The sequence below is a fragment of the Puma concolor genome, chromosome A1 (genome assembly GCF_028749965.1).
Source record: "Puma concolor isolate L17-30 chromosome A1, mPumCon1.1.hap2, whole genome shotgun sequence".
NCBI classification, from domain to species: Eukaryota; Metazoa; Chordata; class Mammalia; order Carnivora; family Felidae; genus Puma; species Puma concolor.
The window spans coordinates 227258189-227285205 of NC_141667.1; the positions used below are offsets into that span (position 1 = coordinate 227258189).

Sequence of the window (27017 nt, forward strand, 5' to 3'; positions counted from 1 at the left end):
ATAGTCTTATTAAGGATTGGGGAAATGGTACTCCTGTACACTCTTGGGGATTTTTCTGTCTTTTGGGAAGAACAATTTGGCAGTATCTAAGTTGAGAAACAAAAGCAAAAAATTACCTTTTAATCTTATAGTTTTGGCACTAGGACTTAGACTTACTTGTACAAAGATGTATTTATTCCTCCATTTATTTTCCTTTAAAAATAAACTTTTATTGAGACATGATTCATAACCATGCAATTCACCCGTTTAAAGTATACACTTCCAGGGTTGCTATTCAGAGAATTGGACCAACATCACCACAGTAAGTGTTGGTACATCTTCTTCATCCCAAAAAGAAACTCTGTACCCATTAACAGTCACTCCAACCTCCGTATCCCCCCCGGTAAGCACTAAAGTACTTGTCTCTATGGATTTGTCTACTCTGGACATTTCATGTGAATAGAATCATGGTCTTTTCTTATAGCCTCCTTTTACTTAGCATAAAGTTTTCAGGCTTCACCCATATTGTGGAATGTATTAGCGCCTCATTCCTTTTTATTAAAATTGGGGTATAATATACATAACATACTTTTTACCACTACCCATTTTCAGAACTTCTAAAAAATCATTCAAAACAATGCTGTATTTCATTAAACACTAACTCTTCATTTTCCCCTGCCCCCAGCCCGTGGTAACCATTATTCTATATTCTGTCTCTTTGAATTTACCTATTTTAGGGATATCATACAAATGAAATAATTCAACATTTCTGCTTTTTTGTCTGCCTTTTCTCACTTAGCATAATGGTTTCAAGGTTCACTCACGTTGTAGCATGTATCAGAATTCAGTTCCTTTTTAAGGCTGAATAATATTCCATTCTTTGTACATGCCACACTTTTCTTTTTCATTCTTTTAAACAGTAATCTTGTTTATTTCTTTGATTCAGTCCTGTCCGTTATTCATATTAGATCTGTCATAAGTTGTCCACGGTTTACTTTGAATTTAATGAGACTAAAAATACATATGTACACCAAGGTGTTCATTACAGCATTATAACAATAATGGTTTGATAAGTTACTATCCTCATAAATGAGGAAGGTTGGATCAAGATGACAGATGAGTACACGTTCTCCTTCTACTCCAGATCCCAACAAATGATAGAAAACGTGTATTTAAGAGAATAAATCTTTAACAGCCCGGGAAGTGAAAATGTTCCCAGTGAACTGGAATTTCTGAGGAATTGTTGAACTACAGTGAGAAAAGAAACTCACTTTTAAAAATACCTCCTTTATGAAAAAAAGGTATATACGTGTTATATGATTAACATAGAATTCATCTGGAAGGTTGGGAATGCAAGCTGGTGCAGCCACTCTGGAAAACAGTATGGAGGCTTCTCAAAAAACTAAAAATAGAACTACCCTACGACCCAGCAATCGCACTACTAGGCATTTATCCATGGGATACAGGTGTGCTGTTGTGAAGGGACACATGTAACCCCATGTTTATAGCAGCACTATCAACAGTAGCCAAAGTATGGAAAGAGCCCACATGTCCATCGATGGATGAATGGATAAAGAAGATGTGGTATATATATACCATGGAGTATTACTCGGCAATCAAAAAGAATGAAATCTTGCCATTTGCAACTACATGGATGGAACTGGAGGGTATTATGCTAAGTGAAATTAGTCAGAGAAAGACAAAAATCATATGACTTCACTCATATGAGGACTTTGAGAGACAAAACAGATGAACATGAGGGAAGGGAAACAAAAATCATATAAAAACAGGGAGGGGGACAAAACAGAAGAGACTCATAAATATGGAGAACAAACTGAGGGTTACTGGAGGGGTTGTGGGAGGGGGGATGGGCTAAATGGGTAAGGGGCACTAAGGAATCTACTCCTGAAATCATTGTTGCACTATATGCTAACTAATTTGGATGTAACTTTTAAAAAATAATAAAATTAAAAAAAAAAAACAGGGAAAAAATAAAAAGAAAAAAAAGAATTCATCTGGAAGGATATAGACAAAATCATTGACAGTGGTTGCTTCTGAGGAGGAGATTAAATTAGGATATGAGAGAGGGATAAAAGAAGATTCACTTTTTTCTTTTCTTTTCTTTTTTTAACAGAAGGAAGAAAATTAGAAGGCAGAAATAAGAAGGGCCAAAGTTTTACTTACTTTTAACCTGACTAGTTTCTTGCACCTCCTAAGTTCCCTTCAGCAGCCCCTGGGAAACCGGGTGAAGGAGAGGGGATACTCCACAAGCATCCTGCTCTGAAGGGTTGTATCTTTGGCAAGCTGCCTTTCTCTGTCTCTCTCTCTCTGTCTCTCTCTCTCTCTCTGTCTCTCTCTCTCTCTCTTTATTTATTTATTTATTTTAACATTTATTTATCCTTGAGAGACCAAGAGAGACAGAGTGTGAGCTAGGGAAGGGCAGAGAGGGCGAGGAAGACACAGAATCTGAAGCAAGTTCCAGGCTCCGAGCTGTCCGTGCAGAGCCCGACGTGGGGATTGAACTCATGAATGGTGACATCATGACCTGAGCCAAGGTCGGATGCTTAACTGACACCCAGGTGCCCTAAGCTGCCTTTCTCTTCCTAGGTATTTCCAACTCCTTCACCCACTTCTTTCGGCTTCAATTCTGGTCAGCTCCCAAATCTGTTTTCTCATGCGGACCTGTGGCCTGCCGTTTCCAAGTGTCTGCTGTTTCCACTAATTTAAGCATCGCCCTTCTTTGACAGTTTTAGTGGATTATGTTCAATAGCTGTAGAAAATAAAACATAGGAAAATAAAAGGTGAAGATGGAAATTATATTTTTCTTGATTGAATGTGCTTGAAAATAACCCCCAAAGGAAAGAAAGATGCTTTTTGGCTCTAAAATAATGAAGTTTGAATGGCATGTATATTCCATTTACAGAAAAGACTGTGAGTATCTCTTGGAATTTAGGAATTTAAATCTTACTTTGTTCTCTGGAATGTGTGTTTCATTAAAACAAGTGCTTTAAGAGAATCTCCAGTTTTTTTCTCATTAGTAAACACTTTACAGCAGGATGAGTGACTGGGAAACTGGGCCTTAAGAATCCTGTCTATTGTTCCTAGAATGAAAAAGAAACTGGGAGGAAAATCACAGTAGAATAGTTATTTGTAGGCAGAACTTTTAAAAATGGCATGACCTTCGGGGCACCTGGCTGGCTCAGTTGGTTAAGCATCGGACTTTGGCTCAGGTCATGATCTCATGGTTCATGGGTTTGAGCCCTGCTTCGGGCTCTGTGCTGACAGTTCAGAGCCTGGAGCTGCTTCAGATTCTGTGTCTCCCTCTCTCTGCCCCTTCCTCGCTCTCTTTCTCTCTCTCAAAAATAAATAAACATTTAAAAACCTTAAAAAAAATAGCATGACCATTAGATCTATTCACTACCCTAAGTACTGAGGACAAGAAACTACTAGTTCCTGTCCCTGAGGTGCTTATCGTTGACCATTCAGTCTGTTTGTATAGTCAGTCATGGTATTATTTGTCACCTTTATTTTATCCTCTCATACATGGCATCTTCTCTGTGCTCAGATATGAATTATGTGCTACTTCTGCTTTTTTTCCTTCTCTTTCAGGCAAAAATAGACCTCTTATTAGTTGGAGATGTCACTGTTCAGTACCTGGCTGATATTGCACAGAAATCCTTTTCACATATTGCAAAAGTCTCCATAACCATCAGAGATGTGGAGGGGGCAGCAGCACTTCTGGAGAATTGCCCATTTGACATGGTTTTCTTGAAGACGACTTCTTTACCAACTGCTGATGAGCTGGAAGCTGCCAAATTAATTAGGTGAACTTCAAAAACGTTTATATTTTTTAAATTAAAAAAAAAATTTTTTTTTTGAGAGGGAGAGAGAAAGAGAGTGTGTGCACAAGTGGGGAACGGGAAGACAGAAGGAGAGAGAAAATCCCAAGCAGGTTCTGCACCATCAGGTTCTGCACCATCAGCACAGAGCCGGATATGGGGCTTGAACTCATGAACTGTGAGATCATGACCTGAGCCAAGATCAGGAGTCAGATGCTTAACCAACTGTGCCACCCAAGTGCCCTTAGAAACCCATTTCTATAAAAAAAAAAAAAACAAACAAACCTTTAAAGATGGTACTGTTTATGCTTTAATTTTTAAGATGAGAGATACTTTCATGGGAAGAATAGGTATACATAATATTGTTTTTATTGCCAGTTTGGCATACTATTATAAGAATTATCGTTTTAATTTAAAAAGTAATTGATGTGGGGGAGCGTAGGTGGCTCAGTCAGTTAAGTGTCCACCTTTGACTCCTGTCTTTTGAGCCCCATGTCAGGCTCTGTGCTGACAGCTCAGAGCCTGGAGCCTGCTTCCGATTCTGTGTCTCCTCTCCCTGCTCCTCCCTGACTTGCACTCTGTCCCTCTTTCTCTCAAAAATAAATAAACATTAAAAAAAGGTAAAACAACAGCAAAAAAAGTGATGTGGGTGAATGTGAGAATTAACTGGTCATAGAAATTTATTTGGTACATAGTACTTACCTTAATCCCATAGGTACTCCTTTTGAATAACTATGTCATTTAATTAATTTTTTTTTTTAACGTTTTTTTATTTATTTATGGGACAGACAGAGACAGAGCATGAACGGGGGAGGGGCAGAGAGAGAGGGAGACACAGAATCGGAAACAGGCTCCAGGCTCCGAGCCATCAGCCCAGAGCCTGACACGGGGCTCGAACTCACGGACCGTGAGATCGTGACCTGGCTGAAGTCGGACGCTTAACCGACTGCGCCACCCAGGCGCCCCGAATAACTATGTCATTTAAAATGACACATCCGGGGTGCCTGGGTGGCTCAGTCAGTTGAGCATCCAACTTCGGCTCAGGTCATGATCTCACAGTTTGTGGGTTTGAGCCCTGCATCAGGCTCTGTGCTGACCGCTTGCTCAGAGCCTAGAGGCTGCTTCAGATTCTGTGTCTCCTTCTCTCTCTGCCCCTCCCCCACTCACGCTTTGTCTCACTCTGTTTCTCAAAAATAAATAAATGTAAAAAAAAAAATTAAAAAAAAATGACACATCTTTTCGGAGTTCATTAATTTTTATGGCAGATACTAAGGTGAGTACTCTTAGCTCTGTGTTATATTAGCGATGGACTCAAAGTGTCTCCTTCAAGAGATGTCCTAATGTGGAAAAGCCTCAAAACTCTTTGGATCCGTAGAGTCCAGATCAATATCACCTCCAATATTTTTGTTTCATCTTGTAGCTCCATAGATGTTCTGGTTCTGTTTGACCCACTCTACTTTAGAGATCTGGAGTCTGGTGGTGGGAGAGTTAGGTGCTTCCTTGCCTGACTACATAGGATTTTGAGCCATTCTGGATGTTTTTAAACAAGGTTAGGTCAAAATTTCTTTCCCCTTCTACAAGAAGATTTGATAGAGAAAATGTAATTGCAGATAATATTGGAATATACAAGGACTTGTAATAATTGCTGGACAGGCCTTTCAAGACTAAAGGAGAATGTTCAGAGTCAATATTATCCCTGAATAAAAAGGAGCAAATGTATTGTGTTAGGGGACAAGAAAAGTTGGAATGGGAAGAGGTCAAAGTAATGAGTTCCTTGTTAAAGAGAGAGGTGGAGGGGCGCCTGGGTGGCGCAGTCGGTTAAGCGTCCGACTTCAGCCAGGTCACGATCTCGCGGTCCGTGAGTTCGAGCCCCGCGTCGGGCTCTGGGCTGATGGCTCAGAGCCTGGAGCCTGTTTCCGATTCTGTGTCTCCCTCTCTCTCTGCCCCTCCCCCGTTCATGCTCTGTCTCTCTCTGTCCCAAAAAAAATAAATAAACGTTGAAAAAAAAAATAAAAAAAATAAAGAGAGAGGTGGAGAGACGGATACAGCTCTTGGGGTTTCTTAGATTATCTACTGCATTTGTTTTGGCTTTCTCCTGGGAGTATGAACTCTAGACAAACCAGGCAGCCTACCTCAAAGTGGATTTCATTTCCAAGACATGTTGTGAACTGTCCTTCTTCTGAAGATAAGCCTATTTTATTATATACCTTTAAAAAATGACTCCTGGGGCGCCTGGGTGGCGCAGTCGGTTAAGCGTCCGACTTCAGCCAGGTCATGATCTCGCGGTCCGTGAGTTCGAGCCCCGCGTCAGGCTCTGGGCTGATGGCTCAGAGCCTGGAGCCTGTTTCCGATTCTGTGTCTCCCTCTCTCTCTGCCCCTCCCCCGTTCATGCTCTGTCTCTGTCTGTCCCAAAAATAAATAAACATTGAAAAAAAAAAAAAATTAAAAAAAAAAAAAATTAAAAAATGACTCCTATGAATAGAATTCCCCTGGCTGGGACCTCATCATAATATTGCATTTATTACAGTATTTCAGCATTTTTACAACAGTGTTATGGGGAGGTGGAACAGGTTTCTTCATCCCTACTTTACAAACAACTAAGGGTGAAGTGGTTTACCTAAGACCATATGGCTTGTTTTTACAAAACTCTGAGGAGAAGTCTTTTCTCTTCATGTTCCTTATAAAAGTCTATAATTACTTGGCTAGTGTGTTGAAGCCCCTTCTTCTACACCTGAGATTCAATATATGCCAAACTTTGTATAAACTAAAAATACATGTCATTTTACAAGAGCACTGGACAAATCAGTGTGGCTGGTCTCTCTCCTCATTCCAAGAGTGGGAACCTAGCCAGGTCCCTCTGTGGTAAAGGCTTCATATTTGCTCAGTATTGAAGCTACATTTTGAACAGGATGAGAATAAAGTTCTATTTAAGAACAAGTTTTATGTCCAGTTGTAATTATTAAAAGGTAGAAGATTGGAGGAGAGAACATATTCACCGTGTGGATTCTCCCTATTGCTGGTTTCTTTGCTCTGAATAACACAGCTAAAGATTTCTCAGCAGGGAAAAAAGAAGGCATTAAATATATAGACATGCCAAAATAGTATATTTACCATATGGTTCTACTATTTTGCTATAGAAACATTTGTTTGAAAAGAAAAAAAGGATCATTTGAAAACACCTGGATTTGTTTTTCTTGTCTCTTGTTCCGCTATTCCCAATATCTAGTATAGATTTTGACTAATAGCAAGTATTCAGTACCTTGCTGTGGGTATGAGTGAGTGATTGTGTGGATGAATAGAAGAAATGTCATTCAGGGCAGACACTTCTAGCTTTTGTGTTCCTCCCTAAAAAATGGACAGTTTTCTTTGTGAAATCTTTGCCTTTCATGATACTGACCTCAGAGGCTAGGAATGTCTCTGGAATTCCCTTTCTTGCCCTAAGATCTGTTATGAGTTTATTACTTATGAATTATTTAAACCCTTGTGGAGCATGTTTATATTTTTGAACCTGTGGTTTTTCTTAGAGTAATGAGTCCCATAAACATACTATCCCATTTGTAAGGCATTTAAGCCTTTATCTTTCCTAAAACACTGTATATTTTGAGTTTGGGCTGACATTTAATGACTGAACCAAAATAAAATGTCTTGTTTAGCTTTTCTTCTGCTGTATTTTAGATTTTCCCCCCTTAGATCCTTGTTGTTGTAATACCTCAAAATCTGGATGGGTTTGGCAAGATATACGACTATTCATCTTACTTTTTTCTCTCCGGGTACTTTATGTGTTTTACCAGTTAATGAGGAGCTTAATATAGAGTAGAAGTGTCCACCTTTATTTGCAGTATTAAAGCCCGTGATCACAAATCTATTTATCTATAAGGCATATGGATTTCTATTAAAAATAAGAATGAAGCATGTAGCCTATTAGCTATAGTGTTAGGCTTATTTTAGAATAAAATGTAAGCAGCCTGTTTAATAAGATTCTTAAATTTATTCTTACAGAAGAATGATATTTTCAGCTTGAAGCTAATCAGGGATCAATTTTAATCATTCATAAAAAATATTGGTACTTCACAGACTGACATTCTCAAGAATTATGGCACATCTCAATTACAGGTTAACATTCTTAATAGTACTCCCCAGTTGGCTTTCATTTTATAAATACATTTTTATTGAGCTGGTTTAACTCAAATACTACCTGTTGATAAAACGTATTTAAAAAACACTTTTTAATGTTTATTCATTTTTGAGAGAGAGAGAGAGAGAGTGCGAGCAGGGGAGAGGCAGAGAGAGAGGGAGACACAGAATCTGAAGCAGGCTCCAGGCTCTGAGCTGTCAGCACAGAGCCCATCACGGGGCTGGAACCCACAAACTGTGGGATCGTGACCTGAGCTGAAGTCAGACGCTTAACCAATTGAGCCACCCACGTACCCCAGCATTGATAAAATATTTTAAGATAGTTTTAGGGTTCATATGCTTAGCTTCAGAATTCTAAAATTGAACCACACTCAAAGAGCAGATACTTGATAATTCAGACACATTCTGATACTTTATCTTCCAAAGGCAGGTATGGAAAATTAAAATATCTTTTAAACTCATCAGCAATCTATGGATCCTGTCTGAAATTGTGATTTTCCATTCCATGAAATGTCTCTGCAGTTTTTAGAATTCTGTGGTTCTCGTGAGCTCCAAGCAGTCCAGCAGTAGCAAAGGAATGAGGTTCCATCTGCTCAGTCTACAAATCAAGTTTGGCTCTGACTTTATCTTTCCCATGTAGTTTCAATTGTCTGATCAGTTGACTTATTAATTCACTAAGAAATCTTAGTGAGCCACAGGGGTCTAACAAGTTGTGCTTTTGTGTCCGTAATTCCAAAACATCTTTGACTTGACAGTGCAACTCAGTAAGTCTCATTAGTCAGTTGGCATGACCTACCCTGCTGAATGCTTGATAATAAACAAAATAACAACAAAACATGAAAGTAGTTTTACTAAAAACATTATTCTATAATTGATGGTTGAGTATAAGTAGGAATTGCAGAAAATTCTAGGTCTTAATATGCTTAACATCAGGTCATGTGGTGACCCTGACTTAGGATGGTCACAGCAGGAACTCTTCTGAAGAATAACATAAGGGGAAGAGAGCACACCAGCCTTTACTATTGACCAGAATAAATTCTCAGAACTCAACTACATGTTATCACAGGTACCCTACTAGTAGTGAGTGAACTTAAGTGTTTTCACATGTATAGTAAAGCGCTCAGTTTTCTCACTGAAACTGTTTTAATTAATGGTCATTAGCAAAGAACGTTATTTGTTGCAAGTCCCAAATAGACCAGCCAAGTTAATTTGGCTGCATTTGGCCCACAGACAGCATAATGGATAACTGTACTCAAGGAGACCACTACCCAAAAATGACACTGGCTTTTGTCCCTTGGAGTCCTTTTGACTCTAAAGTAAATGAGTTTAGAAATTTTCCCTGGCTTCATAGGGACTTATAAGACACCATTGGTTCTCTTATTGATGATAGATTTCAGAGGCCAGGACTTTCCTGAGGCTCTTTAGTCAGTTGAGTGTACAGCTCAGCTCAAGACATTTTATATGATCCCCCCCCCCCCCCCCCCCCCCCCCCCCCAGCTACCAGGGACCAGACCCGGGTATAGTGGCAAGACTAGGGAACTGTACTGCTGCATTTTGAACTTATAACTGCCTTCAGTTTCAGAGAATACCTGAGACAGGCATAGGAAGGGACACTAGAATATCAACATCCAATCTTGTATGTAGAGTATGGTCTCAGGAACCATCATGACATTTAAACAGTATATTGTATGAAATACAATGAGGAGAAATGGATTGTCCCCTAATGAATTGCAAATGTTTAAAACCCAAGAGACTTCAACTGAGAAGGTACTTATAAGGTCTCAGAATCTGCAATTTGATTTTGGCATATGAAAGAAGTGCTGTTAATTGGGGTGGATGAAAGAGATGTTTGCCTTGTTTTTGTGTTGCTTTGTTTTAAGGAACATTGATTCATTCGGAAGAGGACTTTTTTTTTCTTTTTCCTTTTTTTTTTTTTTTGTTTGGTGATCCTGGAAACTAGAAACTCTTTTAGCTTATCGATCTGTAGAGAATGTGAATGAGCAGCTGAGCTCCACACCAGTGTGTTGGATTCTGGGAATTCTATTGATTAGTGGAGCTCCTGTACAGCATCACAATTAGCGTTTCGCTAGCAGGGGAAGTATTTGAGTTGGTAATTGATTCTGTGCTAATGACAAAAATCCAGGAATTCCAACTCTGATGTAAAGCTTGAAGTTTGAAAGTCATCATGAGGGCATTATATATATTCATATATCCAAATCTAACTTATTTTAATGCCAATAAAATCAATTTGTAAAATGAAAAAATAGACATAGAATATTTCTTTTAAAAATTTAATGTTTATTTTTATTTTTAAGAGAAAGACAGAGTGTGAGTTGGGGAGGGGCAGAGAGAGAGAGGGAGCCACAGAATCCAAAGCAGGCTCCAGGCTCTGAGCTGTCAGCACAGACCTCGATGCCTGGCTCGAACCCATGAACTATGAGATTGACATAGAATATTTCTAAAAGCTAATAATCTGTTTTATTTAAAATTCTCTAATTCTAAAGTGTGCTTATAATTTACTTTTTGTGAAGCAACAAGTAATTTTCATTCCAAAAGTTGAGCTAAACTACCTTGTAAGTTTCTTTCTGTGGTCCTGTTTGTTCAGTCCATCTTTCCCCTTCACTTCTGTTTCCTCATCCAGTAATCATACCTCCGTTATGCCCCACTTAAAAATATACATGAAATACTTACACTGTGGCGAGCAACATTCTTGTCATCCACTATGCCAGCATGCCCTCCTATACCAGTATGCTCATGTGCCTTTCCTATTTCCATGTCCAGTCTGCCAGTCTAATCCTATTCTCCCTCCCGTGTATGCCTATTTGATGGTATTATTTCTGCCTGAGCTTCTCATTTCTTCTTAGAAATGTGTATTCTCTCCCTTTTTCTCTTTTAGCCCAAACTCCTCAGAATTCACAGAGCAGAATCAAGCCTGAAGAGACCTCAGTTGTGTGAATGTCACATGTTAGCACTAATAATTAGTAAATATTCAGAATTATTTATTTATAACATTTTTTTTAAGTTTTAAATTTATTTTGAGACATAGTGAGGAGGGGAGGGGCAGAGAGAGAGGGAGAGAGAATATCCCAGGCAGGCTTTGCACTATCAGCACAGAGCCTGATACAAGGCTCAAACTCATTAACCATGAGATTATGACCTGAGCTGAAACCAAGAGTTGGATGCTTAACTGACTGAGCCACCCAGGTGCGCCAGAAATAATTATTTTTTTATAGAAAGTTCTCAGGTATGTCTTTTTTCTGCCATCAGTTCTTGCCTGCATAACTGCAATATGGTCTCTCAAATTCACCCCGTGCCACCACATAGGACGCACTCTGCCTGTCTGTCCCATCATAGAGTGGCCTTTTTAAAATGCAAATACAATCATGCCAGTAACTTAATATCTGGTATTTTAATATTTTGGGACATTTGAATACCAAATGTCTAATTTGGCCCAAAGGCCTATGTACCCCTCTGGTTTCATCATATGTGTCCCTCCCTCAGATGCTCTGTACCATATTGGGCATTTTCACTTTCTCAAACTTACCTATTCTCTATACCCCAGGCCTCTTCCCAGGGCCTGTTCTGTTTGTCCCGAATGTACTTTACTGCTTCTCTGAGTCTGCTCTCTCCCCAGTTCTACCTTTTGTGTGGCTAACTCCTAGTCAGCCACAGAGGCATTCCTGCCTGGAAGCCTGAGGCTGCAAAGTAGGTTAGTTCTCAAGTAGGTACTCCCACCAGCCCCTAAGGCTTTCCTTCACAGCACTGGGCACATATTTGACTACTTCATTAATTATCTACAGTGATTTCTTCAATGTCTGACCCCTTCAAGAAACTATTAACTCTATCAGAGCAGAGACCTTGTTTTCCTGTTTATGATATCCCCCAGAGCCTAGCACAGAGTCTGGCATATACAGGGCTCTCAATATATATATGACTCAGATATATAAATCTCATATACAGGGGTGCCTGGGTGGCTCAGTCGGTTGTGCGACCGACTTCAATTCAGGTCATGATCTCAGGGTTTGTGAGTTCGAGCCCCGTGTTGGGCTCTGGGCTTACAGCTCAGAGCCTGGAGCCTGCTTCCGATTCTATGTCTTCCTCTCTCTCTGCCCCTCCCCCACTCATGCTCTGTCTCTCTCTCAGAAATAAATAAACATTAAAAAAAATTAAAAAAAAATAAATCTCATATACAGTTGACCCTTGAACAACATGGGGTTTAGGAGCATGAATGCCTTGCACAGTCGAAAAGCCATGTATAGCTTCTTTTTGTGGGGGGTATTTTTTTTATTGTGGTAAAATCACATAACACAAATTTTACTATCTTGTCCATTTTTAAAAATGTTTCTTTATTTTGAGAGCATGAGCAGGGGAGGGACAGAGAGAGAGGAAGAGAGAGAATCCTAATAAGGCCCTTCAGTGCGAGTGTGGAACCCCATGCATGGCTCGAACCTACCGAATTGTGACCTGCACCGAAATCAAGAGTCAGATGCTTAACCCATTGAGCCACCTAGGTGCCTCCCATCTTGTCCATTTTTAAGTGTTCAGTGCAGTAGTGTTAAGTGTATTCACATTGTTGTGAAATATATCTCCAGAACTTTTTCATTTTGTAAATCATAAATTCTATTCCTATTAAACAAGTATTCCTTTACCCCTCCCGACATCTTTCAGTAACCACCATTTTACTTTCTATTTCTATGAATTTGACTACTTCAGATACCTCAGATAAATGAAATTATATAGTATTTTTGTGTGTGTGACTGGCTTATTTTACTTAACATAATGTCTTAAAGGTTCACCCATATGGTAGCATTTAACAGATTGTTCCTTTTTAAGGCTGAGTAATATATTCCATTGTATGTATATAACACTGTAATGGTTAATTTTTATTTTTATTTTTTTAAGGTTTATTTATTTTTGAGGAAGAAGAGACAGAGTGCTAGTGGGGGACGGGCAGAAAGAGAGGGAGACATAGAATCTGAACCAGGATTCTGAGCTTTCAGCACAGAGCCTGATGCAGGACCTGAACCCACAAACCACGAGATCATGACCTGAGTCAAAGTTGGACACTTAACCGACTGAGCCACCCAGTTGCCCCTGTGATGGTTAATTTTTATGTGTCAACTTGATTGGGTCATGGGATGCCTAGATATTTGGCAAAACATTCCTCTGGATGTGTCTGTAAGGATGTTTCTGAAATATTTTCACACCATGTTCACAGCACTATTCATAGTAGTCGAGAGGTAGAAGCAACCCAAATGTCCATAGACAGATGAATGAATAAATAAAATGTGGCTATATTAATCAGGATTCTTCAGAGAAACAGAGCCGGTAGGATGCTGATCAGTCTATCATCTATCCATTTATCTAGAGATAGGGAAGAAGTTGGTTTCTTTTAAGGAAGTGGCTCATGCGATTATGGAAGCCAAGATGTCCCAAGATCTGTAATTGGCAAGCCAGAGACCCAGGAGAGCCAACGTGTAGTTCCAGTCCAAATCTAAAGGTCTGAGGATCAGGAAAGCTGATGGTATAAATTTCATTTGAAAAGTTGGCAGGTTCAAGACCTAAGAAGAGCCGATATTTCAGTCTGAATCTGAAGGCTGGAAAAGGCCAATGTCTCAGCTCAGTAGTCAGGCTGGAGGAGTTCTCAGACTTTTTATTCTACTTAGGTCTTCAATTAATTAGATGAAACCCACCCACTTTAAGAATGGCAGTCTCCTTTATTCAGTCTTTCTCAATTCAAGTGTGGTTCTCATCCGTGTGTAACTTTCGACTCTCCCCCAAAATTTAACTACTAATAGCCTGCTGTTGATCAGAAGCCTTACTGATAATTTGGCAATTAATACATATTTTGTATGTTATATGTATTATATACTGTATTCTTGGCAATAAACTAAGCCAGAGAAAAGAAAAGGTTACTAAGAAAATCATAAGGAAAAAAAATACATTTACTACTGTATTATACTTTATCCAAAAAAATCCACATACATATGGCCTGGCATAGTTCAAACCCATGCTGTTCAAGGATCAACTGTAATGTAATTTGGAGCATGGCATAATGTGCCTTTATTTTCAAATGCGTATATAAGATACTATACAATATTATATAGTGGGGGTTCTTCCAGGTCCTGTCTTAAGGGAATAAATAATAACCACACATAACTACATATTAATATAATAAGTGATACTTTAAGTATTATAGAATATTTTTTCTTAGGCAGTTTAGCTTAGCAGTTTAGTTCTCTGTACTTATTTTTATTTTTTTTAATGTTTATTTACTTTTAAGAGAGAGACAGAACGTGAGCAGGGGAGGGGCAGAGAGGGGGAGACGCAGAATCTGCTTCAGAGCCTGACGCAGGGCTTGAACTCATAAACTGCAGGACCATGACCTGAGCTGAAGTCAGATGTTTAACTGACTGAGCCACCCAGGCGCCACTAGCTGTTCTCTTTAGTCTGGCTCACAGTAATAGTCTCCTTGGAAAATAATTTCCTTTTATTCAAAGCCAAAGTTCAGTACCCATTAAATTATCAGAAATTCCAACTTCCTGAACTCCTAAGTACAGTTTACTGTAATACCACATTTCTTGTATTTATTGTTTTTTTTTTTCAAGCATATAAAAGTATAATGAACTTGCCTGTACCCATAATGCAGCTTTAACAGTTATCAACACATGGCCAATCTGGTTTCATCTCTGGCCCTTCCAGTTCTCCCACCCCTGCTGAACTGGTGAACTATTTGAAAGCAAATCTAAGATATCATTTTCTTTCATCCATAAATACTTTAATAAATACCTCTAAAAGATAAGGACTCTTTTAAAAAAATAACCGCAATAACAATACACACCTGAAAACTAATAACAGTTCTTTAATTTTGTCAAATATCCAGTGTTCAAGTTTCTGTGTTTATGATTTTTTATTTTTTTTAAAGTTTTTATTTAAGTAGGCTCTACCCCCAATATGGGGCTTGAACTCATGACCTTGAGATCAAGAGTTGCATGCCCCTCTGACTGAACCAGCCAGCCACCCATCTTATGATTTTTTTAAACTGTTTATATAAATCAAGATTCAATTATCCCTTTCCTTTTTTTTTTTTTTTTGTCTTACTCTTTATAATGTATTTTTTAAAGGGGCCATTTGTCTCACCGAGTTTTTCACATTCTGGCTTTTGCTGATTTCATCCCCACAGCATATTTTTTTAAGTTTATTTAGTTATTTTGAGAGAGAGACAAAGTGTGAGCTGGGGAACAGCAGAGAGAGAGGGAGAGAGAGAAAATCCCAAGCAGGCCCCTCACTGTCTGTGCAGAGCCCCGACGTGGGATTCAATCCATGAGATGATGACCAGAGCTGAAATCAAGAGTTGGACACTCAACTGACTGAGCCACCCAGGTGCCCCATTCCCACAGCATTCTTTAAAATATTTCTCTTTTCCTTAAATTTCTTGTAAACTGGTGGTTAGCTCAAGAACATGGATAAAAGTTAGGCTTTTTTTTTTTTTTTTAAACAAGAATAAAAGTGGTTCATCTTTTTTCCATTGCTAATTTGAGATGCTACTTTTACTAAATTCCATATTAATGCCATCATTTGAAGTTCTAAAGAAATAAAATCATTCTAGTTTAGTTCTTAAGGTAAAATATTGAATCCCAATTTTTCAAATGATGATTTTGCTTCATTTTAACACTTTTTTCCTCTCAGATTTGGCAAGAAGAAAAATATACATTTGCTGTTTGTTTTTATAACCCCTGAAAACTTTAAAGGTATGTGCCTATTGTATATATTATGTTTTTTCTATAAATAGAAGTCATAAGGTCAATATTTAATGCAGAAATTCTTAGGTTGTGTTTCAGAGCATGGAGCTGATGTTACTTTAATTGAACCACTGACAATCGAAAAAATGAGTATTGTGGTAAAATACTGGAAAACATATTTCTCAAATACCGGTGAGTGAAAACCAAATTTCCAAAGGTTTGAAAAATTCTAATTGAATGCTCCAAAAACTATATATATACATTTTTAAGTTGGTATTCCACTTATGCTTTTTATTGGCTGAGGATTAACTGTGTGCTGTGTACTGTAAAGAACATGTAATCCTTATTAATCATAGTCTGAAGGAAAAAGTGTAAATAAAATAAAAGGAAACATATGTTCCCTACCTGCGAAGAAAAAATTTACGTGTTCCAAAGTTTAAAGTGTGTTGCACAAGGGCAAACAGTGTTGCAGCAGGCACAGGGTTTTTCTTTTTAGTGCCCTAGCTGTTACCATCATTTCTTGCTCTTTAAAATGGAATTAATCATGCTGTGTCATTGTATGCGTGTCTAAAAGCCAGGGCCACTAACCTTGAATCTTATCATACTTTCTGCTTGCAAAACCCTTGCTTATAAATTAGTTTACTTCTGTAGGTTGCTAGGGTTGTTGTCCTTTCCGTTTTAGATTTTTAGACCTAGGTAATTACTGTCATTGCTTCAATTAGACCTCACATTTCAAAACTCTTCACCTACATTGTCTAATGTGTATCACCAGCATCTAAACACTTAAGCTAAATTAGCTTTAATTTGGCTCATGAAAGGACAAACTCCAACTTCTGAAATTAAATTCTACTGAAATCATTGTGGTCAATGACTATTTGTGGTTTTTCTAGGCCTGGGATATTAGCTAGGAATCTTTTAAAATTAAGATTTTTTTTTCTTAAAATGGGCCTGAAAAACACTTTCAGGATTATCCTGTATAAACTCATACTCCAGATGACGTAGGACTCAGTACACTCCTCTTTTTTTCATGTCCTTTTTTAACATTGAGGGCAGATTGGTGAGTCTGTTCTATAACATTCCAATGGCTTTCAGCCCCTGAGTTTCAGAGTTCTTCCTGGAAATGGCTAACTGGTGATCCAAATCCTCTTTGCAAACTCTTATTTGGTTCTCAGTGGAAATAGAGCAGCTGCTCGTCACCAGCTGTCTAGCACCTTCCTATTGGTCATAACCACGTCTGCTTCTGGTCATCTCATGTTTGCTCTGAAAATGAGCAGCTGCAAAAAAAAAAAAAAAAAAAAAAAAGGAAAGAAAGAAAAAACCATCAGATGTCATATTTTGACAATACAGCTGCCTACTGTAGACTCATACTTATTTTCTGTTAAGTATGACAGTTACCTATAAAAACTTAATAAATAAATCTCAGTTGAATCTGTTTTAAGCACACCTACCACTAAGTTACTAGAATTTGGTTCTAGAATTTGGTTGATGTCTGGAGTGAATAGAATGTAGTATTTTCATTTTGCTTTCTAACCTGGGTGGTTTCTTGCTTTATATATAGACTGAAATCTATAAAATGCATTCTATTTAAAAAATCCTGCTTTGTAAACTCTGTTGAGTAAAAAGTGGCAACTGCTTTTTGTTCAGGGCTTGTATGTGTGATTAACATCGTCCCCACCAGTGATGTTAGAGTTAAAATAGTCCCCCTTTAAAACTTTCAGTTAAGAATGAATATTCTGTGAAGCCTGAAGAACCTGGATTGCCCATGCAGAACTCCTGCAGTGAACACTTGGGATATTTTTCTACTGACCTATTTGCTTGGTTAGTTTTGTTTTCACTTTTTCATAATATACATTTTTACTGGGTAATTTCTGGAGAACTCTGTCAACACAGAGCCTGATGCAGGGCTCAAACTCACAAGCTGTGAGATCATGACCTGAGCCAAAGTCAGACGCTTAACTGACCGAGCCACCCAGGCACCCCTAGGAAGTACTTCTTAACAATCCTATTTGATCACAGGGGACCAGGGTGAATTGCAAGGTAGTAAGTTCCCCAACACTGGATGTGGTAGAGTCTGAGTTACCATTAATCAGAGTTAAATAATAGCAATATTCAAACTTTTTAGAAACAGAATCTTCTTCCAAAAAAAATTTTACATATAACCCGAGTATTTAAATAGACAAGAACAGCCTCAGATGTTATCCACCTACCACTAAGCTTCTCCCTGATGTCTTTTTTGAACTTATGAATCTGTCACCTCAGTTAGTGAGAAAACAACCCTTAAAAAAGGTCTCTCTATCTCTGTCTCCATCCACCCAACCCCCCACCCCCATAGATATTAGAGCTGGTATTCAAACCTGCATTGGATAGGCAGTTGAACTGGGGATCAGACCTTTCTTTATCTGCTTATAAAAATTCAATTTTTGTGAATTTATTTCATTCACTTTAAGCTGATTTCCAAAGGGATTTTAATTTTAAATAGAGCATAGAGCTACAATAAACATAGCTGCTGAGGACATGAATGATGATGGTGAGAATTTTGAGTCAGTCACTTCCGGAATTTGTAGAATGTGACCATCAACTGTTTGTAGAAATGTGACCATCTACTATTTTGAACAAGGAAAAGACTTGGCAACCAATAAGTGTGGTTAAACCAAAGATGTGCTCACTTAAGTGGTGCAAAAATATCAACAAGTTTCTTGATATTTTAACATTTTAACCAGAAAGAAATTTATTGTATTAAACTTTATCTGGGATATGAGATTGGGAAGGGTTTTGGAAGGCTTTGTAATTTTCTCGTATTATTTGCAATTCCTTTTTGAACCCTCCTTGTCTTGAATCTTTGTTTTGCTTCAGAATTCTACCACTACAAATAAAAGTAAATTTTCAAATTAAGTTCTGTCTCTTGGGATAAAGGAGATAATATTAGTTTATTTGTTTCTTAGGGAATTATTTAAAAAAAATTAATCAAAATGCATGGAGAAGTTTTAGAAAAATGGTAGAGCCAGAAAATATCCATAAATGGAGGATATCTGACCTTTGCTGATCAGGTTGGAATAGTGTAATGTGACCCTCTAATCCTTTGTGGTTTTTTCCTATTATACACCTTTCGATACAGTCATATAATTTGGAGAGTCATAATCAATGAAGTCAGAATATTTTAATACTGCTGGTATCTGTTACTCTGTATCTGTATATTTTAGAGTTTAATCAATCATGGATTTGTGATGATCTTGATCATAAATTCTTTAGAGTCTTTGAAATAAATATTCTTCACCAAGTATGTAAGGTAAAGTGCTTTGGTATTTACCGCACCTTTACATGAAGCAAGGAACTTAGAAGCACCTTTGATTAGTGTATTGGTGCTGATTGTTTAATATTGTCTGACAATTTTCCTCTGAAATCTGTGACATGATTTTCTCTTGTTTCTAGCTCTGAATCACTAAGAAGTGAGACTGGGCTTGAATTAAAGGCTCCATTGCCAGAGTTTGAGAAAAGCAAAAAGGTTTCTCTTCTTCATTCAAGCAAAGAAAAGCTGAGAAGGTGAATTATGATACAACCCTTTTTTAATATTCATTATTCCTTTCTAGGAAGAAATTACTTTCATGAATTTCATAATGTTTTGTATTACTATTAAAAGTCTCTGTGAGACTAGTTAATCTGGCAACCAAATATGTGCCACTAACTCATTCATTCATTCATTCATTCATTCATTCAAAAAATATCTGTGAGTATCTGATATGTGCCAAAGGGTGACTGGAGAATTTAGGTAAAAAAAATCCTTGCCTTCGAAATCTTAGTCTTGTGCTCAGACAGACCTCTCAATAGGATGTTACATAGAAAATTATGTTCTAAGTGTCATGATAGAGAAGAGCACATAGTAATCACACTGGGAAAGTTACCTAAGACAGAATAAGGGGGCAGGAAAGGCTTTCTTGAGAAAATGATCGCTAGATTGAGCTTTAAACAAAAAGTGACTATTAATTTGTTTTGAAAGGGGAGGATGTTTCATGTAGCTGAAAGAGCAGGTATAGAGACTGGCAGAATATGAAAATTCAGTGAATTTATGAAACTCCAAGTGTATCCATGTACTTGGCTATAATGGCACAAATGGGAAGAGGCAAGAGATGAGAAGTAGTAGCCAAGGATTGTGCTCGTCATGTTAAGAAATTTGAATTTGAATCTGAAACTGTTGGGGAGGCACCAAAGGGTTTTAGCCAAAGAGTGATATGATAAGATTTGCACCTAGAGTGAACACTCTAGCAGGATGTTAGAGAGTGAGTTGAATCCGGAAGCCTGTGGAATCTGTAAAAAGAAGTGATGAAATCCTGAACTATGGTTTTAGAAATGGGATAAAGAGGAATAAACCATTTCCAGATATACTAAGTAGGTACATTCAGTATAAGCATGGATGCAGGAGGAGTCAAGTGTAACTTTCAAATAGATGTTGCATTTACCAACTGACTGGGAAGTCCAGGAGAATGGCAGTCTGGCAGTGGGAGGTGACTTTTGCTCTTGTTGGGTGTGAACACTCCAGGGGAGTTTCCATGAAGCTGTCCAGTCAGAATTGACCCTTAGGTTCTAGAGAAAGATCCAGGCTACAAATATGGACTTAGAACTCTCAGGATACAGCATCTACTTGAAGCAGTGGTTGTAGGGATGGATATGATGAGTTTGCAAACCATGTAAAGAAGAGATAAGTGGAAAAGAGAACCTTGGGAAAAATCTATTTAGGGTACAGGCAGCAGAGAAGAAATAAGAGAGAAAGGAAGGAGTTACTAGGAAGATAAGCCAAGAGGGAATGGAATTGAGGCGACCAGAGAAGAGTTTCCTAAAGGAATGAGTGTTCAATGACATGACACAGAGAGCAAGTGAGAGAAGAACTAATAATTAACTGTATTTGTCAGAGCCTAAACATCATTGGTCTTGGCAAAAATAATTTCATTGGCATGACTAGGGAAGAAGCACCACTGTGGAAAGTGGAAGGAAAGAAAATGAGGGTGTGTGATAAGTAAAAGGGGATCTTGGGTAAAATGAAAAATGTTGATAAGATTGGGCCAGACACGAATATGTTTTTATATTCCAAAAGAAAATACCTGGAAGAGAGACAGAGGTCGTGAAGATACTCGTGTTCTGATGATCTATAGTGTAAAAAAATGACATATCTATGATATAAAAATGAAGCCAAAATTTATTGGCTTGATACATGGTTTTATGGATCAGCAATTTGAGCAGAGCTCAGTGGGCAATTCTGTCTACATGACATCAACTGGAGTCACTTGGTAGTATTCAGCTAGTGGATGGTCTAGTCAGGATGATCTAAGACCTTATGTCTGGAGCCTTTGGAGGGATGGCTAGAAGTTTAAGCTCAGCTGGGGCTATCAACTGAAGCTTTTCCTGCATGGTAGTCAGGCTTCTTACATGGCAGCCCAGGGATCCTAGAGAGTGTTCCAAGAGACAGGGAGAGGAAGCTGCCATTCTCTTGAGGTGGGGGACCAGAAACTGTCCCAGTGCCACTTCTCCTGTATGTCTATTGGTCATAGCAGTCACAAAACCTATCCCAATCTAAAGGAAGGGTACATAACCTCACCTCTCAGTGGGAGGAAGGTCAAATAATAGTAAAATCTCCTATATCTAGAGAGGGGGTTGGTGATGGACTTAGCATCCCTAAGTAGGTAGAAGCTTACGGAATCTATAACTAGGTGGAAGAACACCTCTTCTAAAAATGGAAAGAAGAAGCTAAAGCTAAGTGTGGATAAAGATGAATCTTTTCATGAGGAAAATTGAGTAATTTTTGCCAAATGGCCTGTGTTATCTGCTGAAGATTAATGGGAATGTGGTAGGGTTTGGTCTTGATGACATGGGCTAGTGGATGGCCTAATTTAGTCCAAAAGACCATCACTCACGTTTGCCACTTTGGCTGAGTGAAGACTTAGGGGGGACCTGTTGGCTAGTGCTGTCCCATAGATTTCAGTGATCTGCACTGAGTGAGAAAAACACAGTGCAGGAGTATTTTTAAAACTATATATTATACATTTTATATTCTAAGATTGTGTTTTCCATACTTTATTTGGTGTTAGAATTTGTGATATTTCTAAATGGCTGCAATGAAAGGATATTGGGAGATGCTACCTCTATTTCATTGTTTTTCATGCCCAGATCTGATGTGAGAGTAGAGGGGCACAGAGAGAGAGAGAGAGAGAGAATGAATCCCAAGCAGGCTCTGCACTGTCAGCGCAGAGCCTGGTGCGGGTCTCATACTCACAAACCATAAGCTCATGACCCGAGCCAAAATCAAGAGTTAGATGCTTAAGCAACTGAGCCACCCAGGTGCATCTGGACACATTTTTAGTTAATACATAAGACTTGAAAGAAGTCTTTCACTTCAAAGTGCTCATAAGAGGTCACTTTGAGTTGTGTCTCAGTCAAAGGATGAAACTTTACTCAATCTGTTTGCTCCACTATCATTTAAGGATACAGGTCTCATATTTTCCTGCCCTCTCCTAACCTCAAGTTCCTAAATTTGATGTTAGAGCCAGAAAGATTTGAGAAGCAATGAATAAGGCTAGATCCATAATGTTTGCTAATATACTATATAGTCTCAGGAATATTAGAGCATTTAGGATAAAAAGTTACACTTAATTGATATCAAGATTAAATCAGTGTAAGAGGTAAGTTGCATGTGTTTAAGTGTTTGGTTTGATGAATTTATTTAATTTTATTTTTATTATTTTTTATTTTGGAGAGAGAGATATCCCATGATCCTGGGATCATGACCTGAGCCAAAATCAAGAGTTGAACGCTTAACTGACTAAGCCACCAGGCACCCCTGGTTTGAATTTTAAAAAGATGGTTTGTTACCCACAGTTCCCAAGAGGAGGAGGTATATCACACCATTCAGGAATACATAGGGAAGGGCCAGCATTGGTCATGAGGCAGACAAATGCATACACCCATCTAAACCACAACGTTGCCATTATCAGAATGTTCCCTTGTGTATTAAGCATGTCTTTTTTTTTTTTTTTAATGTTCACTTGGTTTGAGAGAGAGAAAGAGAGCAGGGGAGGGGTGGAAAGAGAGAGAGAGAAAGAATCTGCAGCAGACATTTTGCTGTCAGCACAGAGCCTGATACAGGACTCAAACCCACAAACCGCGAGATCATCACATGAGCCAAAATGAAGAGTTGGATGCTTAACCAACTGAGCCACCCAGGCACCTCCAAGTATGTCTTTTTATTCTGATGTTTTGACATCAGGTACCTTATTGACCATGTAGAGACTGCTCATCCCAGCACTAGCCAGTTTCTAGAGATAGTAAATGATTTGCTGGTGAGCATGCCCTGCATATGTACAAACTGACCGATCCAGAGACCATCCACACCCATTCTCTCTATCAGGCTCTTATGCTCCAGGCCAATATTTCCCTGCTCTTATCACCTCATGGTGATGTGCTACCAACCTGGGACAGCCCCTACATCCCACAGCCTGCTGAAGTTATTCAAACTAGCCAATCCTAGGCCTGCTTACCCACCTAGCCTGTTTCTTCTCTCAGAAACCACAATAAACTCTCTTACCCTTGTTTTCTTTCCTCTGACTCCTCCTGCCTCCTAACTGACCCTGGTGCTTCCCCATGTGGCCTTGCATAGTGTGAAGTGGCCCCCTCCTCTTGGGAACTGTGAGTAACAAACTCTTTTTAATGGTGGTCATCTCCTGATCTGTTGGCCTCACCATACCTGAATAATAATAAAACCTGCATTTTAAATTATCTCATGTTCTTTCCTGGTCTATCCTTTCGCATCTCCTAGCAACTACTATTCTATCACTATAGATTTGTTTTGCTTGTTCTAGAACTATATATTAATGGAACCATCAATATGTACACTTATGTCTGGCTTCTTTCACCTAGAAAATGTTTTAAGATTCATTACAGTTGTAATGTGTGTTTGTTGTAATGTGTGTGTTGAATGTAATGTGTGTTTTAGTGGTTTGTTCCTATTTATTGTTGAGGAATATTCCGTTGTGTAAACATACCACATTTTGGTTATTCATTCTCTGGGTTTTATCTATTAAGAATAAAGCTACTGTTGGCGGTGGGGGATGGGGGGGGTGCCTGGCTGGCTCAGTTAATAGACTGATTGACTAATAGAGCATGCGACTCTTGGCATACAGCTTACTTAAAAAAAAAAAAAAAGAAGGAGAAGAAGAAGACTATGCACATTATTTTATATATGTTTTACGAACCTACATTTACATTTTTCTCAGAAATAGAGTGGCATATCACAGGATTGGTGTATGTTTCTTTTTAGGAGACTTCCAAGCAGAAATCCAAAATAGTAGCACCATTTTGCACTCCCACCCGCAATATATGAGAACACTAGTTGCTCCATATCCTCATCATTTGGTATTGTTAGTCTTTTCCATTTTACTCATTCTTGTGGTTGTGGAGTATGATCTAATTGTGATTCTAAATTTGCATTTTCCTGATGATTAATGAGGTTGAGCAGCTTTTCACATGTGTTTGGCCATTTGTATATCTTCTTTTATGAACAGTCTGTTCAAATCTTTTGCCCATTAAAAAAATGTGCTTACTTGTGTTTTTATTATTGAGTTATAGGAGCTCTTTAATATTCTGGATTCAAATCCTTTGCCAAATTTATGTCTACAAATATTTTCTTCTAACCTGTGGCTCACTATTCTTTTTTGCGAACAGTCACATCTTTTGATCAGCAGAAGTTTTCAAAAATTTTGAAGTACAATTTATCAGTATTTAAAAATATGCTGTCTCTATCCTGTATCAGCAGCCATTGCCTACCACCAAGTTCAATTACATGCCCCTATGTTGTCTACAGGATGTTTTATTTTATAGTTTTAGCTTTTATGAGTATTTATCTTAATTTATATGTATGAGATGAAGTGATTGTTGAAATTTTTTTCAGATGGAGATTTTTAAGATTTTGTTGAAAAGACTTCCCATTCTTTAGTGAATTGTTTTGGTACTTTCATAAAAACCAACTACCATATCAGTGTATTTCTAGATTCCCTGTTTCACTGACCTACTTTTCTTTCTTCTTCACTCCAGTAATACACTGTAGTGATTATTTAGCTTTTCTAGTCTCAAAAATCAGATAAAGTCTTCCAACTTTGTTTCTCATTTTCAAGTTGCTTTGGATATTAAAGGTACTTTGAATTTTCATGTAAATTTTAAAATAAGCTTGTCAATTTCTTTCTTTTAAGGAAATCCTGTTAGGATTTTTTTTTTTTAAGTTTATTTATTTATTTTGAGAGAGAGAAAGAGTGCGTGCATGGTGAAGGGGCAGAGAGAGAGAGTGAGCGAGAGAGAATGCCAATGCAGGGGCTCAGTCTCACAAGCTGTGAAATCATGACCTGAGCCAAAAGAGTCTGATGCTTAACAGACTGAGCCACCCAGGTGCTCCCACTAGGATATTGATTTGGATTGTGCTGAATCAGTAGATCAGTTTGGGGGAAAATTGATGTTGAACAGTATTGATTCTGGCAGTTCATCTCTCCATTTTTAAAAAGATCTTTATTTCAACAGTGTTTTGTAGTTTATTATTTCTGAATGTTTTGGGAAGTTTTAAAACATTTTGTTTTAAGCGGTTTTTTTATTCATATTTCCAAAATTTTCATAAGTAATATCTAGAATTAAATTTATTTTGTATGTTGACCTAGTATCCCATGACCTAGCTTTATCTATTCATCACTTCTAGTCATTTTTTTAGATTTCTCACATACACAATTATGTCATCTGTGAATAGAGACATTTTTCTTTCCAATCTTTGGCTATTTCTATTTTTCACCTTAATGCCTTGACCAGTTTTTTGAATTAGAAGTGATGAAGGTAAATCCTTGTTTTGTTTACAGTCTTACAGGGAAAGTATTAGGTCTTTTACCATTACATATGATGTAGACTCTGTTTTTGTACATGCCTTTTATTAGCTTAAGAAAGTTTTCTTCTGTTCCTGGTTCAAGTTTTCATCATGAATGGATGTAAAATTTTGTCTGTATATTTTTGGTATATATTAAACTGATTGTATGGTGTTCTCCTTTCTTCTGTTAATGTACTGGTTACATTGATTATTTTAAAATGCTGTACTCTATCTTAGTGTATTTTTTTATTGCTAGATTTGATTTGCTAGTATTTTGTTAATTTTTGTTAATTATCTGTGTTCATGAAGGTTCTTGCTATCTAAATTTCTTATGTCTTTATTGGATTTTGGTATTGGAAATGCTGACCTCATAAAATGAAATAGAAAGTCTTTCTTCTGTTTTCTAAAAGAGTTGTGTAAGATTGATATGTTTCATAGAATTTAACAGTGAAGTAATCTAGGCTTGGACTTTTCTCTGTGGGAAAGTTTTAATTAAAAATTCAATTCCTTTAATGATTATAGGACTAGATTTTCTGTGTTTTTCCTCCCAGTTAGTTTATGTCTTTCAAGAAATTTGTTCATTTAACCCAAGGTGTTAAATTTTTTGAATGACTTTTTGTTCATAATACTCTCTTATAATCCTTTTAATGTCTCTAGGTCTCTGATGATATTCTTTCATTCCTGGCATTGATAATTTGTGTTTTCTTTCTTTTTTTTTCTTGATCAGTCTCACAAGGGGTTTATCTGTTTTATTGATTTTTTTTTTCAGTGAACCAGATTTTTATTCATTTATTTTCTCTATTATTTTCCCATTTTATATTTCACTGATTCTACTCTGTCATTTCCTCTTTGTGTATACTTTGTTCTTTTTCCCATTTTCTTAAGTAGAAACATAAATCATCGATTTTAACCTTCTCTTCCTTTATAATAAAAGTATTTAAAACTGTAAATTTCCATTTATAAAAGTTTTTTTTCTTATCAGTGCTTTAGCTGCATCTCATAAATTTTGACTTATTACATTTCCACTATCATTTAGTTCAAAGTATTTTTCTCATATCCCTTGTGATTTTTTCTTTGACCAATGATTATTTAGAAGTATAACTTAGCTTCCAAATATTTGGAGATTTTCCAAGGATTGATTCATAACTGAATTACATTATCATCTGAGAATATATTCTGTCAGGTTTCTGTCCTTTGATATTTTCTGAGATTTGTTTTATGGCCCAAAGTATGGTTGCCTTTGATGAGTATTCCACATGCACTTGAAGAGAATGTTTTCTGTTTGGGCATAGTGTTCTAAATATTAATAAGGTAGAATTGGTTGATAGTGTTTTTCATATATATTCTGTATCCTTATTGATTTTTCTGAGAGATAAATGTCCAGTGGTAACTGTAGATTGCTCTACTTTTTACTTCATTCCTGTCAGTTTTTGCTTCATG

The 27017-nt window shown here is 37.6% G+C and overlaps 1 protein-coding gene across 2 annotated transcripts in view; it reads left to right on the top strand.

The window, feature by feature from the left end:
• Positions 1–27017, top strand: part of SOHLH2 (spermatogenesis and oogenesis specific basic helix-loop-helix 2) — a 54106-nt gene that overhangs the window by 9325 nt on the left and 17764 nt on the right. For both annotated transcript variants that reach the window (XM_025924465.2, XM_086713538.1), the window contains exons 2-6: positions 3589–3803; positions 15642–15703; positions 15782–15886; positions 17413–17512; positions 19124–19234. In XM_025924465.2, the coding sequence (XP_025780250.1) occupies positions 3589–3803; positions 15642–15703; positions 15782–15886; positions 17413–17512; positions 19124–19234 (593 nt within the window). The remainder of the gene's footprint in view (positions 1–3588; positions 3804–15641; positions 15704–15781; positions 15887–17412; positions 17513–19123; positions 19235–27017) is intronic.